The sequence below is a fragment of the Macaca nemestrina genome, chromosome 12 (genome assembly GCF_043159975.1).
Source record: "Macaca nemestrina isolate mMacNem1 chromosome 12, mMacNem.hap1, whole genome shotgun sequence".
Taxonomy (NCBI): domain Eukaryota; kingdom Metazoa; phylum Chordata; class Mammalia; order Primates; family Cercopithecidae; genus Macaca; species Macaca nemestrina.
In genome coordinates, this window is record NC_092136.1 from 44,296,795 (window position 1) to 44,312,518 (window position 15,724).

The 15,724-nt window shown below is 36.1% G+C and overlaps 1 protein-coding gene across 3 annotated transcripts in view; it reads right to left on the reverse strand.

Annotated features, from left to right (window-relative positions):
• The window catches only part of LOC105487015 (neural EGFL like 1), a 934,667-nt gene that overhangs the window by 218,020 nt on the left and 700,923 nt on the right, over nucleotides 1–15,724 (reverse strand). For all 3 annotated transcript variants that reach the window (XM_071074963.1, XM_011750278.3, XM_011750280.3), the window contains one exon: nucleotides 2,674–2,769. In XM_071074963.1, the coding sequence (XP_070931064.1) occupies nucleotides 2,674–2,769 (96 nt within the window). The remainder of the gene's footprint in view (nucleotides 1–2,673; nucleotides 2,770–15,724) is intronic.

Genomic DNA, 15,724 nt, shown 5'->3' on the forward strand with positions numbered 1-15,724 from the left:
GATTTTACTAAGTGTACTTGAATTTCGAAAGGCTGAATATTGCAAGCAATGAATAAAACCAATAACTAGGGGGATAAAAGAACATGCTTAAGACTAAACATAAGTGGATTCTATATAGCTCAAATGGGACCATTTACTTAGTCTTAAAATTAAAATAAATCACATGAAAGATTTAGTGTAATCATGCCACAAGACATTCACAATTCATTTGCATTTTTCCTTTGGCACTATGAGTCTCAAGGCATCTAGCACGACTATTCGAAGGCAAATAGACTTATTTAATGTTTATTGCTAATGATCAACATGACAAAATAACTCAGACAAGATAATGGCTCAGATTTTCTGTGTTAAGCCCATAATTTATTTAGATCCCTTGCGCACAATTGACTGATAAATATGTACTTTATTCATTCCATGAAAAATCTGATAGAATTTGAGTATTGGCCAATATTAAGTGGAATGACTTTGCTACAGATGAAGTATAGCATTAAATGCAGAGAAACCTTGTTTTATTTTATTGTATTTTTTTCCCTTTATGATGGTCGTGCAAGAGTTCAAGAATACATAATTCTCCATGTCAACTTTAATATTTACATAGGGACCCATGCTTGCCTATCTCTGTCTAAATTTTTTCCTGGTCTTGATTTTCTCCTTTATATTTTTCTGACTCCACATGACGAACCAGACTGTAAGCACTGATGCAATCACCCACTTACTGAGCAGAGAAAAGGACAAAGGACAAATCGAGAAGGCATGAGACACCATAATCAGTTCTTCCTGGTCTGCCACTGATTACAGGCCCTGGTCTAAGGTAATGTTTCCCTCCAGTTATTTGTCATGTAAGAAAATAAGAATGTTACAGTAGTTGCTAGTTGCTATGGTTAAATATCCTGAGGTGCTTGGTGAAAATGCAGATTCGTGAAACCACCCCCTGATATTCCATCTAGTTTGGAGAGGTGGCCCAAGAATATACATTTTAATAAAAAATCCATGTAGTATCCTTGAAAAACCCATGCAAGGTTTGATAACACAGGCTTTGTGGGATACAACTATGTTTTATTCTCAGTGCTAATAATTGCATAAGTTACTTACACTAGCTAAACTTTAGTTTGATTACATATAAGAGTAGTAATATCTACCTCCTTCATTTCATCTTAAAATATTAATTTAAAAATCCTAACAATTATTGCATAATAAATGGCATATCATTAGTAGTAGTATCCACGATTATTGACATTATCATTATCACCATTCTGTCCCCATTAATTCTGTGTATTCGGTTTAGGGAATACAGCAGTTCTACAGGAAGCAGTAAGAAATCTTTTTTTTCTTTTTCATTTTAAAAAACCTACTTAAAATTAAATGTAGTGCAGTAAAGACATGTGTCCTAAGTTACCCTTAAGTTTCTTAGCTTTTAGCAAGAATTCTTTAGCTCTATGTGGTAATTCTCTTGGGCTGCTCAAAGGTAGTACATGGCTCTTTCATATTTTTTTAATAAAAAAACAATTATTTGATAAATTTTTTATTTGTTGATAATGTCAGAAAATACAGAAACAGTGGTGCAAATATTGTTCACTGATTTCCTTATTGAACAATTTTAGTTACCTTTTGACATGCATTTAAAAGGATTAGGCTGCCTCATAAATATACAGGCAGTGCAATGTAATAGGTTGGTCAGGGTGAGACATAATAAATGTGCACATTTAAAAAATGTTATCTAAATTCAGAAGCTTCTAAACATGAAGGAAAGGAAACAAAAGCTTTGCTTATATCTCTGGCACCAGACAAAGACACCTCCCCATTCATGTAATAATAAGGATAATAAATACGACATCCTATTTCCATTTTTCTATGCTATGATATGAAAAGCAGTAAGTGTGACATTCCAGAGTCAGAAAAAAAACACAATGCAGTGATTTTACCCTAACAAAACACATGGAAAAACAAACTAAAATATTACTTTTACGTGTCATAATCCCCTTGTTTGTACTGACACATACTTTGGCACTGAACATCAAATTTCACTTGTACACAAATAGGAGGACTTCTCCAATCAATAAGAGAGTTGGATTTTGCCAAATAGTGCCAAATGTAAACACAACATTTATTGCAAATAGAAAGTTGCACATAATGTAATCTTACTTACACTAATTGGCTTATATTATCAGATCTATGAATGATAATGTTCTTAATAAACCAATATTAGAATAAAATCTCAAGCACACCAATAAACCTGCTGTTGGAGTTATTTAATGTGGTTTTACACAAGGAGCATGTGCTGCTAATTTAGATTCCGTTGACACAGCAGATTGTTATAATTCTAATAACTGTGTGTGATGCTACCCAATAGATGATAAGTGAGGCAGGTCAGTTCATCAGGCTTTATCTCTAATTAGTACTAAAAACGCACGCTGAGCTATAGCAGAGAAAAGACTTGACCTTGCTAAATTACACGTGCCAGAGGGAAGGCAAATGAAGCTCTATTTTCAGAGAGAGGTAGTCTTTTACACAACAATGGAAAGGTACCCACTTTGGGAGAGCCACATCCACCATCACAATACAATGTATCAAGTCAATCCACAGTATTATTCCTAAAGAAAGAGCTGTTATTCTTTCTGAATTAATCTTTCTACCAATCTTTCTCTCTATCCCCCATAAAAAAAGCTAGATTACCTTTCTCGCAGTGACTTCCTGTGAATCCAGATGGACAGACACATTTGTTAGGAGCCACACACGTCCCACCGTATCTGCAGCCCTCTTCACAGAAAGCTGTTGCAAGAGAACAAAGTATTTATCTTAGATAAAATGCAATAAATAAATTCATGGTAAACAGCAGCAGCATTGACGCAATTCTTTCTTTGTTGCATAGGGAATACACTGTACATCTGTATTGATACACTAGTATTACCATTTATACTCTGGAGTATAACTCCATTAACTCTTACTCTCATTTATACATTTGAAATCAAATAGTATAGATTGAGTAACTAGGAAGGGTAAGGTCAGGATGAAGGTGAAGACCTTTTTAATGTTCGTCATTTTGTAATCTAATCTTTTTCATTAAACATCTCTTATGACAATAAAAACGTTTATGTTCTTTAAAAAAGATTTCTGATAGTCGATATAGTTTAATATTTATAATATAAATGTAACTAATTATTTACATTTGAGTATGTAGGCTGTTTCCAATATTTTGGTAACAAAAACAATGCCTTGTCCTGATAGCTAAAATGCTCAGCACAACCTAAATTATTCCTTTATGAAAAATGCCTCATTGTGGAAATGCTGGTCCCAAGGGTATAGATTTTTAGGTTTTCTTGATAAGCACTGCAAAGCTATTCTTACTCCTTCCCAGTGATATCCTGTCAGCCTTCCCAGAACAGGTTAGTTCCCCTTAGTACATACTTGCATAGCATCAAATAGCTCCATGAACTTCTCCATTGCAATAGTAAATACGATTGTATATTTACATATAATTTATTACCATCTCCTGCTTTATCAACTGAACTGCAAGACCCATAAGAATAAGTGGCATAGTTGTTTTTACTCACCACTGTATTGTAGCCTCAGTATCTAATCACATAGTAGATGCTCAAAACAGATTTATTAAATGAATTAATCTACATTCTACAGGTTGTTCTGATAATAAAACTCTCACTCGAACAATTCTGCAACTCTTTCATTCAATTAATTTAATATCAAACCTTGCTGGATAACCAAGAATTTAGTGTACTAAATGTGCAAAATTTCTCATTAATGAAGATGATTGTACCTGTTAACCCTGAGTTTATTTTATTCACAAGAAAGATAGGTGAGCAAGTGTTTTAAATTTTAATTGTAGTTTGAAAATGACATCCTAGAAAAATGTCATGGTTATATTTTGCCATGATCACTCAAAATTAGTATGAGTTTAACTTCAAAAGCCACATGATGTGTTCAGAAAGTTGAACACTATTCCAAATACGTAGAACTCCTCACAATATTGTTGTTTTTCACATCATTTAATATCCCTTGAATGATTTAACATTTCATAGCTTCAGCAATTAATTTCATCTTCCTTTGCCTCTGCCAAAGGACAATGTGTACCTTAGAATTCAAATATCATTTCCTATTTCTAGCATCTTAGAACATTTCCTATTTCTAGCACCTTAGAACAATTCTAAAAAATTAGACAGTACCTGCCATGGTAAGTTCATCCAAAAAACCAAAATATATAAAATATACATGATGTATGCAAAATCTCTCGTCCCAAAAATTACATCTTGTGGGCTCTGGTGACTGACATTTCAAAGAACAGTAAAGTGTTTTTGCAAGCTAAAAATAACAGATGGAAAGACAGTAAGAAAAAGTTTTAAGTAGCACCAAAAGAAGGCAGGGGCTTGAAAAGAGAAGGCCCAGCTTGGGTTTCTTTAGTGCAGAGTTGAAACAGCACTTCATCTAAGTTTTGCAGACCTGGTTAGGAGACTTGATGCTGCTTCATGGTAGGTATATGCGTTTGATTTACTCGGTCCTTAAGTAGAAATGATGATACAGTGGAAGGTTTTATGAGGAGAGCATGAGATGTTTGTGATGTTCTAAGGATGTGCAGATATTAGAATAAACAGAGTAGTATGATGATTAAATGAGTTAACATTTATAAAGAACTTAAAATGGTGTTTGGCACAGAGCGTTACGTAAGTGCCCTGTTAAATAAAATTAACTGATAACAGAATTGTTATGACTGTGAAACACAGACCAGGAACAAACTGTCTAATATCCAGACAATATAAACCCGATATTAAAATACAATCTAATCATCATCATACAAGGCGTTGAGCTTCACCAAGATGGGCTCAAGGCATCCCTTTTTATTTATGCTTGATTTGCTTCCTTTAATAAGGGTAGTTTTTGTTCTTATCATGGAGGTATCTGATAGGTATATTGTTCTTATTACAGAAATGGTGAACTTGTGCCCTAAGGCTGCATAGGTAGAAAGTAGCAGAGACAAGATTCAAGTAAACACATCTTTGCCTTCGAAATCTTACCCCTTCTTTATTTGTTACAATGTGGGTTAATCTACAATCCAGTGTTCACAAAGGCAGGTTTATTGTATTTTTGAAATAGTTCCATAAGGGCTGAGGGAACTGACTAAAAATTAAAAGGAAAAAAAAATTGCCTAAATTGCACATATTGCATTAAAGGATGGGGATGAAGAGCTATTCAAGTTCATGTATCTATTATCTAATTTCTGTTTTTGCCTGAGACTCGTTACATTTCTCCCAATCTAGGCACACATTATTTTCAATGTGATTTATCTGAAATAACCAAGAAAACCATTCCCTAGCTGAACCTTAGACAATATACCAACGTAATTTCAACACAGAGCAAATAAAGAAGGGATATGTCATCAAAAACATAAACTATTTTGTGGAAATTAAGATCAATTCAAACTTTATTTGAATATCTAATAAAATATCACAATATACTGATGTATCTTAGTCTAAAGATTGTGCATGGATTATTCATATATGGATAGGCTCTTCTTGATTGACTATGAACTCAGAAATTCAATGAAAAGGACTCTGATATGCAGAGGATTAGTAATTTGCACAGCATTATTTAGTTGATGGCAGAAGCAAAACAAGGAGCTGGGTCACCACTACATTGTCTTTCTAGTTTGTGAGGAGATGGGCTGGTAGAAATTATACGGTTCTAATTCTGGCTCTATATTTATTAATTGTATGAACTATAGCAAATCATTTCACTCCTCTGTGCTTCAGTTTTCTCAAGAAAAAAGCAGCTGAGGATAATAAAAACAATCATGCTGGAGGATTAAATGAAGTTACAAATGTAGACCACCCAGCACAAGGCACAGCCAATGGAATGTGCTCACGAACTGGATGTGATTGTTGTTATTTATCACCAGGATTCTGCTTTTCCAGATAACAGTACAGTTGTGAACCAGTTTATGATCTAGATTCTAAAGATGCAGCAGTAAGAAGGCAAAGATCCCTGTGCCATGGAGCTTATTCTTTAGTGAGGACTCCTCATCACTCCTTCCTTAACTGAGAGACCTTTGTAATATCACATGGTTTGCAATGAAACTTAGAATTATAGCTCCTTTGAAAACTCAGAGAAACTCAGGTACCATGGATATATGACTTCATATGTTGGTTCTTCTTCAACTGCTACCCAGATTCTGAAGTATGGCAAAAATAGATTTTGTGTGTGTGTGTGTGTGTGTGTGTGTGTGTGTGTGTGTGTGTGTAGTAAGATAAACCTGAATCTGTCATTATAGTGCCATTTGTTATTAACTTACTGCCCTGGAGGAGATGTTAGATTGGATCAACTGTAAAATGGTATGCTTCTAATATTGAAAGAACTCTTTTCATTGTGCAAGAAAATAAATCACAAAACTCATATCTGAGAGAGGTTCAATCCACAGAAAGAGTATTTTTTATATTAAAATATAAAATATTCTCAGCATGTAAAATAAAATGTAGGTATTAAGGGGAACAAAACGGGAAGGCGGGTTTGCAGATGCCAGGTTTGTGGATGTCCAGTACCATCACCATATACTTAACTCAACAAAAGCAGTTCTACACTAATAAAAAGTAATAGCCCTTCACTTTCTAAACACTTCTCATAATCTTCTTAAAGTTTAATGGCATAAATGTAGTTCCTAGTGACACCCTGAAATTCTGAAACAGTAAGGAAACATACAAATTTCAACACCAGCTGTTAGAAGGTAAACCTTCTCTTCCTTCCTAGTTTCCTTGAGGAAGAATTTTCCTTGAGGTAGCATTTTCCTGAAGCTAATTTCTGACCTCTGCCTGCTGACTTTGCTCATTCTACCCTATGGAGGTGGAGGGATTTATTTTGTTGGTAAATTTGGGAAAGATATATATCAGGATGATGCTGCTCAAGTGGGAGAGGCAGGAGCAAGGGCTGGGAAGCTCTGTGTGATTAGAAACAGACAGCTGTTGCATTCTCAGCTTTATTTTGGGTAGCATGTTAGTAGGTATGAATCATATTATTAAAAGTACCTATTTATTTAAATAAATAAAAACTGGCCACTATAGACAGTTATTACAAGGTGTCAGGAACCAAAGATTATGATTAAGTTAACCATGTCCACTTAAAATCCAAAACGGGAAGGAAATCATTAAAATCTGGTCATGTTCTGCAAAGGACCAGGCCTGCCATTCTTCTTTCTTGAGAATGAGCTGACTTCAGACATTATCAGTTTTCCTGACTTCTTTATTGACACTTTCCTCTCTGGAACTCAGTGGATAAGTCAGCCTTCTTCTGTGTTCATTTTTAGCAAGCCAGCTCAGTTTACAGACAGACATGTTCTCCAACCCAGCTCCGTTAATAATAAAGGTGATATCATCACCTTTAAATTTGCTTTTTGGTTTCATTCCTCACCTTGTTCAAAGCATATTTATCAAATGCCCCTCAAACATTTTTGGTTGTTACAAGATGGAGGGAGGAACAATGTGGTCTTATTACTAGGTGAGTTGAGACCACGAATGTTTAAACATCCTACAATGCACAGGACAGCCCTATACAAAAAAGAATGATCTAGCCCAAAATGTCAATAGTGGTGAAGTTGAGAAACTCTGCTCCAACTTTACACAACTAAGTTTATGAAGTGTCTTCAGGAGCACAATTTTGTTATTTTAATCCTGTTTTCCATTCTTCCCCCTCAAACTCTCCCCCTGAATAGTTTAAAATATCGAGGAAAGAGTAAAACTCAGTAACATGCCTAGTTGAATATAAAAACAAACATCCAGATGTCTACAATACTTGCTTTTCATATTATCATTCTGTTCTAAAGCACAGAGTATATTACAAAATTTAATTATTTACTTCAAAAATCACTGTTGACACTATCAGTTACTATATATGTTTGTATCAGCAGTTTCAGTAGCCATTTCCTCTGTCCTTTCAACAGTAATCATAATAATAACAACAACAATACTAATGGTGAATTCTGTTTGTTGAAAACTTATTAAATGCCAGGCACTGCAGTAAAGCCTGATATCATAATTCCATTTCATCCTTACAGTAACATTGTCAATTAATCATATTATACTCATTGTCAGATGAGAAAGTTGGCTTAGATAAGCTAAATAAGTTATCGAAGTTTGCACCACTGCACGGTGGCATCCTGGGTTTCAAGCCCAGAGTCTTAACCACATCACTAAGCTTTCTCCATTTAGGGCTCTTCCACCTACTATGTGCAGATAATGCACTGGGTGTTGAGAAGTCTACAACTAGTGATGAAAATTGTCCCCATCCCCAAGAATCTCATAGTGGAATAACAGAGAGAAAGGCATATAAAACCAAGCACAATAAAATGTGATAAATGCTACTGCAGTAGTATGAACACAGTGTTGAAAGAACAAAGAGGAAAAAAATGATTAACTATGCCTGGTGGACTGATGCAAAGCTGCGCAACAGAGCTAGCATTTGAGACGGGCCTGGAAGAATGAATGGGCTTTTTTGCCAGGTAGAGAAGTACAGGAAAAGGGACATTTCAGGTCAAAGTTTTGTCCTGAGGAAAGGCACTAAATAGAAGAAAATGAAAAGGTGTTTATAACTCACACCAAGGTGAGAGGCAGAATATTTAAAAAGAATGCAGTAAGCCATTCAGAGAAGCAGGGGCATTTTAGAATCTGTGAACCATCCTCTTCACCTTCTCATCTCCCTGCTACCTCTTGGATTTGTTAGTTGCCTTAAGGCACAATCATTTACCACCTGCATATGGACTTTTGCCCTATTATTTGATTTAGTCTGTTTAAGACTATGCATTGCTAATTTTACAATAAAAGAGTATGAAATGTGATTTTTATTAATGACCTTTATATGCACATATGAACAGAAACATAAAATGCATTCTTAGTATATATAAGGCATTCTGATATTTTCTACTCTATTCTACTTCATTCTATATAATTTATAAAATGCAGCTAGGATCCAATGACTTGGTTTTGCAATCCACTAAACCTGAAGTATAAAAATCACTTGTTTTATACATACCCTTTTAGTCCATAGCATTTTTTTTTTTTTTTTTTTTTTTTTGAGACAGAGTCTTGCTCTGTAGCCCGGGCTGGAGTGCAGTGGCCAGATCTCAGCTCACTGCAAGCTCCGCCTCCCGGGTTTACGCCATTCTCCTGCCTCAGCCTCCCGAGTAGCTGGGACTACAGGCGCCCGCCACCTCGCCCGGCTAGTTTTTTGTATTTTTAGTAGAGACGGGGTTTCACGGTGTTAGCCAGGATGGTCTCCATCTCCTGACCTCGTGATCCGCCCGTCTCGGCCTCCCAAAGTGCTGGGATTACAGGCTTGAGCCACCGCGCCCGGCCCACAGCATTTTGTGATAGGATGGGAGAATGAAGTCTTTTACATTACTCCTGAAATCTTCAAATTAAGATGTTGCTCTTAGCTCTAGAAATACTTATATAAGAAAATGTCTACAAGAGATATTTTCCATGAATGTAGGTATAACAGAGACAGTATGGCCTCCACAGGTGAAAATATTTATTATCCAGGTCTCTGCAGAAAATCTCCACTATAGAGGATAAATTAGATGGGAGAGGCAAAGGTTGAGGAGACAGATAACGCATTCTTCTGCATTTCATTTTTGGCCAATGTATATGCTTCTCTAACCAGATTGTGAGATTCTTAAGGACTAAGATCACATTTTTTTGCAACTCTGAATTCCTGTACATCATCTTGAACCTGTATGATAATAAACACATATTTGTTATTGAAGTAAATTTATTATATAAGAGAAAATAAAAATTTTGAGAGGATAGTCTTATAGTAACTGTATCGTAATATTTGAGCTAAACGTTTAAAGTCAGATCAATCCAGTTTTTAAAAATTTATCAAGAGATTCTGGGGAAGATGGCAGATAGGAGACAAAGCTAACATGTAGCTCCCACATGGATGGACAGAACAGCATTTGGAGACTCACACCATGATCTTTTGTTCCAAGAACCACTGCAGGAGTATACCAGGAAAACTGAAGGAATTCACCAATCCTTTGAAAGAAGCAAATTCTGTGAAACAGGTGAAAAACTGGGAGTGCCCAAAATGTGAGAGTGGAAAACCTACCTCTGAACACACATCTCCACTGCGCAATCTGAAAATCCAGATCATCAAAGAAACATTTAACCTTACCTAGAGCTAAAATGGGTTTAGGGAGTCGCAAGAAATGTGTAAGTACAAGTAACACGGGAAATAACTTGAACACACTCCCAGTCTCCAAGTTGAGCCCCAGGAAGCCATCCCTTGACTATATCTCACAGGGGACCTCGGGGAAGTCAGCCAGTGGAATTGGGAAAGGGTCTTGGGGCAAAGGAAGCTCCCACCTGAAACTGGCAGTGGTTTTGACTGGGTACAAATTTTCTTGAGTGGAGTCTGGGGGATGAGTGGGAGCTGCTGTGGATATGAGCTTTCTCAGAAGGGTAACTCATGACCTGGGGCAAGGCCTGAGCAGAGCACTGCAAGAGTAAGACTGGCCTTGCCAACTGTGTGGGAGCTGGGTGAGGCCTCTCGCTATCCCCCACTTCTCTGGTGAACCATATAACACAGAAGAGGTGACCAAGATCCCCTCTGGAACACAGCCCCATTGGCCTGAGAACCACTCCCCCATTCCCCACTGTGGCTGCAGCAAGCCCCACCCAAGAAGATTCTGAGCCCAGACTTGCCTAAGCCTGCCCCCACCTGATAATATTTATCTACCCACCCTGGTAGCCTAACACAAAAGACAATTTCTTGGGAGTTTTATGGCCCATCCCATTGCCTGAGAAACCAAAATACGTATCCTGGCCATCTTAGGGCAAGCTTTGAGCCCCCTACTACTACTGCAGCTAATTCTCACTTGAAAGTACCACCTCTTGGCTGGAGGCCAACACCAGCTCAGGCCATTACAGCAATTCAGGACAGAATAACTCTGATCCCAGGAATAAGAAGACAACACCTAATTCCACTGCCTACAACATCTTGGCTAACTAGAAGTTGTAGGGTGTCTATGTGACAACTTCACTGCTAGTTTAACCAGCATTCAAGAAAGCCAGCACACTAAACATATCCACAACCAAGGACCCTCATAGAGTCTACTTCACTTCCCTGTCACATCTGACAGAGTAGGTGCTGGTATCCGTGGCTGGAAGATTTGAAGATGGATCACATCACAGGACTCTTTGCAGACCCCCTCTAGCACCAGCCTGGAGCATGGTAGCTCCACTGGGTGGCTAGACCCAAAACAGCCATAACAATTACTACAGTCTAGCTCTCAGGAAGTCCCATCCCTAGGGAAAGTGGGAGAGCATTACATCAGGGATCATCCTGTGGGACAAGAGAATCTGAACAGCAGGCCTTGAGTTTCAGGCCTCTCCACTGAATTAGTCCACTCAAATGAAAAAGAAAAAAGAAAAAGAAAATAATTACAGTAATGTGACAAAACAGGATTCTATAACACTCCTCCAAAATCACCAGCTCCCTAGCAATGGATCCAAACCCAGAAGAAGTCTCCGAATTGCTAAATAAAGATTTCAAAAGGTTGATTAATAAGCTACCCAAAGCAATATCAGAGAAGGGGAAAACCAACTTAAAGAAATTAAAAAACAGTATAGGATATGAGTGAAAAATTCTCAGGTAAATAGATATCATAAAGGAAAACAATCACAACTTCTGGAAATGAAAGGCATACTTAGAGAAATACAAAATGCAGTGGAAACATTCAATAATAGACTAGAACAAGTAGAAGAAGGAGCTTCAGAGCTAAAAGGCAAGGCTTATCAAATTAACCCAATAAGACAAAGACAAAGAAAAAAGAATCAACAACATGAACAAAGCCTCCAAGAAATTTGGGATTTTGTTAAATGGCCAAATATAAGGATAACTGGTGTTCCTGAAGAAGAAGAAGATAAATCTAAAAGTTTGGAAAACGTATTTGAGATAATAATTGAGGAAAACTTCCCTGGTCTTGTTAGAGATCTAGACATCCAAATACGATATGCTCAAAGAACACCTGAAAAATTCATCACAAAAAGACCATCACCTAGGCACATGGTCACCAGGTTATCTAATGTCAAGACAAAGGAAAGAATCTTAAGAGCTGTGAGACAAAAGTATCAGATAACCTATAAAGGAAAACCTGTAAGATTAATAGCAGATGTCTCAGCAGAAATCTTACAAATCAGAAGGGATTGGAGTATCATCTTCAGTTTCCTGAAACTAAATTAAACAAAAAAAAAATTGTCATACAAGGAATTTGTATCTAGCAAAGCTAAGTTTCATAAATGAAGGAGAGATAAAGCATTTTTAAGACAAACAAATGCTGAAAGAATTCACCATTACCAAGCCAGCACTACAAGAAATGGTAAAAGGAGTTCCAAATCTTGAAACAAAACTTCAAACTATACCAAAAGAGAAACTCCTCAAAGCATATATTTCACAGGACTTGTAAAAGAATAACACAGTGGGGGGGAAAGAACAAGATATAAAGGCAAGAACTAGCATGATGCATAGAACGGTACCTCACATCTCAATACTAACGTTGAATGCAAATGGCGTAAACGCCCCACTTAAAAAATATACAGAATGGCAGAATGGATAGAAATCCACCAAACAAATATCTGCTGTCTTCAAGAGACGCACCTAACACATAAAGACTTAAGGGAATGGAGTGGATAAAGATATTCCATGCAAATGGACACCAAAAGTGAGCAGGAGTAGCTATTCTTATGTGACACAAAACAGACTTTAAAGCAACAACAATTAAAACAGACAAAGAGGAACATTATATAATGATAAAAGAATCAAACAGGAAAATATCACAATCCTAAATATATATGCACCTAATACTGGAGCACCCAAATTTACAAAACAATTACTACTAGACCTAAGAAATAAGCTGGATGGCAACATAGTAACAGTGGGAAACTTCAATACCCCACTAACAGCACTAGACAGATTATCAAGACAGAAAGTCAAAAAAGAAACAATAGACTTAAACTATACCCTAGAACAAATGGACTTAACAGATATCTACAGAGCATTTTACCCAACAAATGTATAATATACATTACTTTCTTCAACACATGGAACAGAGTCTAAGATAGACCATATGATAGGCCACAAAACAAGTCTCAATACGTTTTTAAAAACTGGAATTATATCAAGTATCCTCTCAGATGACAGTAGAATAAAACTGGAAATAGACTCCAAAGGAATCCCCAAAACTATACAAATACATAGAAATTAAATAATCTGTTTTGAATTAGCTTTGCGTCAACAAAGAAATCAAGATGGAAATTTAAATTTTTTTTAGCTGAATGATAATAGTGGCACAACATAACAAAATCTCTGGGATACAGCAAAAGCAATGCTAAGAGTAAAGTTCATAGCATTGAATGCCTACATCAAAAAGTCTGAAAGAGCAAAAATAGATAATCTAAGATCACACTTCAAGGAACTAGAGAAACAAGAAGAAAACCAAGCCAAAACACAGCAGCAGAAAAGAAATAACAAAGATCAGAGCAGAACTAAATGAAATTGAAACAAAGAAATCAATACAAAAGATAAATAAAATGTTGGTTCTTGAAAAGATAAACAAAGTTGATAGAATATTAGTGATACTAACCAGGAAAAGAAGACAGAAGGTCCAAATAAGCTCAATTAGAAATGAAACAGGAAATATTACAACCAATACCTCAGAAATACAAAAGATCACTCAAGGTTACTCTGAACACCTAATGCACACAAACTAGAAAATCTAGAGGAGACGGATACATTCCTGGAAATATACGCCCCTCTCAGATTAAATCAGGATGAAATAGAACAAACCAATAACAAGTAGCAAGATTGAAACAATAATTTTAAAATTGCCAACAAAAAAAGTCCAGGACAAGATGGATTCACAGCTGACTTCTATCAGACATTGAAAGAATTGATACCAATCCTACTGAAACTATTCCAAAAGACAGAGAAAGAGGGAATCCTCCCTAAATCATTTTATGAAGCCAGTATTACCCTAATTCCAAAACCAGGAAAGGACATAACAAAAATAAAAAAAAAAAGAAAACTGCAGAACAATATCCCTGATGAACATAGATGTAAACATCTTCAACAAAATAGTAGCTAACAGAATCCAACAGCATATCAAAAAGATAATACACCATTATCAAGTGACGCAGGGATGGTTTAACATATGCAAGTCTATAAATGTGATATATTACATAAACAGAATTAAAAGCAAAAATAGTAAGATCTCAATAGTTGCAGAAAAATTATTTCACAAAATTCGGTATCACTTTATGATTAAAATATTCAGCAAAATTTACAAAGAAGGAACATACCTCAAGGTAATAAAAAAAAAAGCAATCTATGACAAACCCATACCCAACATTATACTCAAGAGGGAAATGTTGCAAGCATTCCCCTTGAGAACTGGAACGAGACAAGAATGCTCAGTTTTACCACTTCTATTCAACATAGTACTGGAAGCCCTAGCCAGAGGAATCAGACAAGAGAAAGAAATAAAGGGCATCCAAATCAGTAAAGAAGAAGTCAAATTGTTGCTGTTTGCCAATTGTATACCTAGAAAACCTTAAAAACTCATCCAAAAAGCTCCTAGATCTGACAAATGAATTCAGTCAACTTCTAAGATACAAAATCAATGTACACAAATCAGTAGCACTGGTACACATCAACAACGCCCAAGCTGAGAAACAAATCAAGAACTCAACCTCCTTTACAAAAGCTGCAAACAAAACAAAACAAAACAAAACCAAAAAACCTTAGAAATATACCTAGTCAAGGAAGTGAAAGAACTCTACAAGAAAAACTACAAAACATTGCCGAAAGAAATTATAGATGACACAAACAAATGGAAACACATCCTATGGAAATCCATCCTATGGAAACCCATCCTATGCTCATGGATGAGCAGAATCAATATTGTGAAAATGACATACTGCCAAAAGCAATCTACAGATTCAGTGTGATTCCCATCAAAGTACCATCATCATTCTTCACAGAGCTAGAAAAAGCAATCCTAAAATTCATATAGAACCTACAAAGATCCCACATAGTCAAAGCCACACTAAGCAAAAAGAACAAATCTGGAGGCATCATACTACCCAACTTCAAACGATACTACAAGGCTACAGTTATCAAAACAGCATGATATAGTATAAATATAGGCAAGTAGACCAATGGAACAGAATAGAGAAAGAAATAACACCAAATACTTATATTCAAGTGATCTTCTACAAAGCAAACAAAAACATAAAGTGGGGAAAGGACACCCTATTCAACAAATGGTGCTGGGAAAACTGGCAGGCCACGTGGCGAAGAATACAACTGGATCCTTATCTCTCACCTTATACAAAAATCAACTCAAGATGGATCAAATACTTAAAGCTAAGACTTGAAACCATAAAAATTCTACAATATAACATCAATAAAACTCTTCTAGTTGTTGGCTTAGACAAAGAGTTAATTACCAAGAGCCCAAAAGCAAATGCAAGAATAACAAGCATAAATAGATAGGACTTAAACTAAACAGCTTCTGCACCACAAAAGAAATAATCAGCAGAGTAAACAGACAACCCACAGAATAGGAGAAAATACTCACTAACTATGGACAACAAAAGACTACTATCTAGACTCTTCAAGGAACTCAAATAAGTCAGCAGGAAAAAAAAAATAATAATCCTAAAAAAAGTGG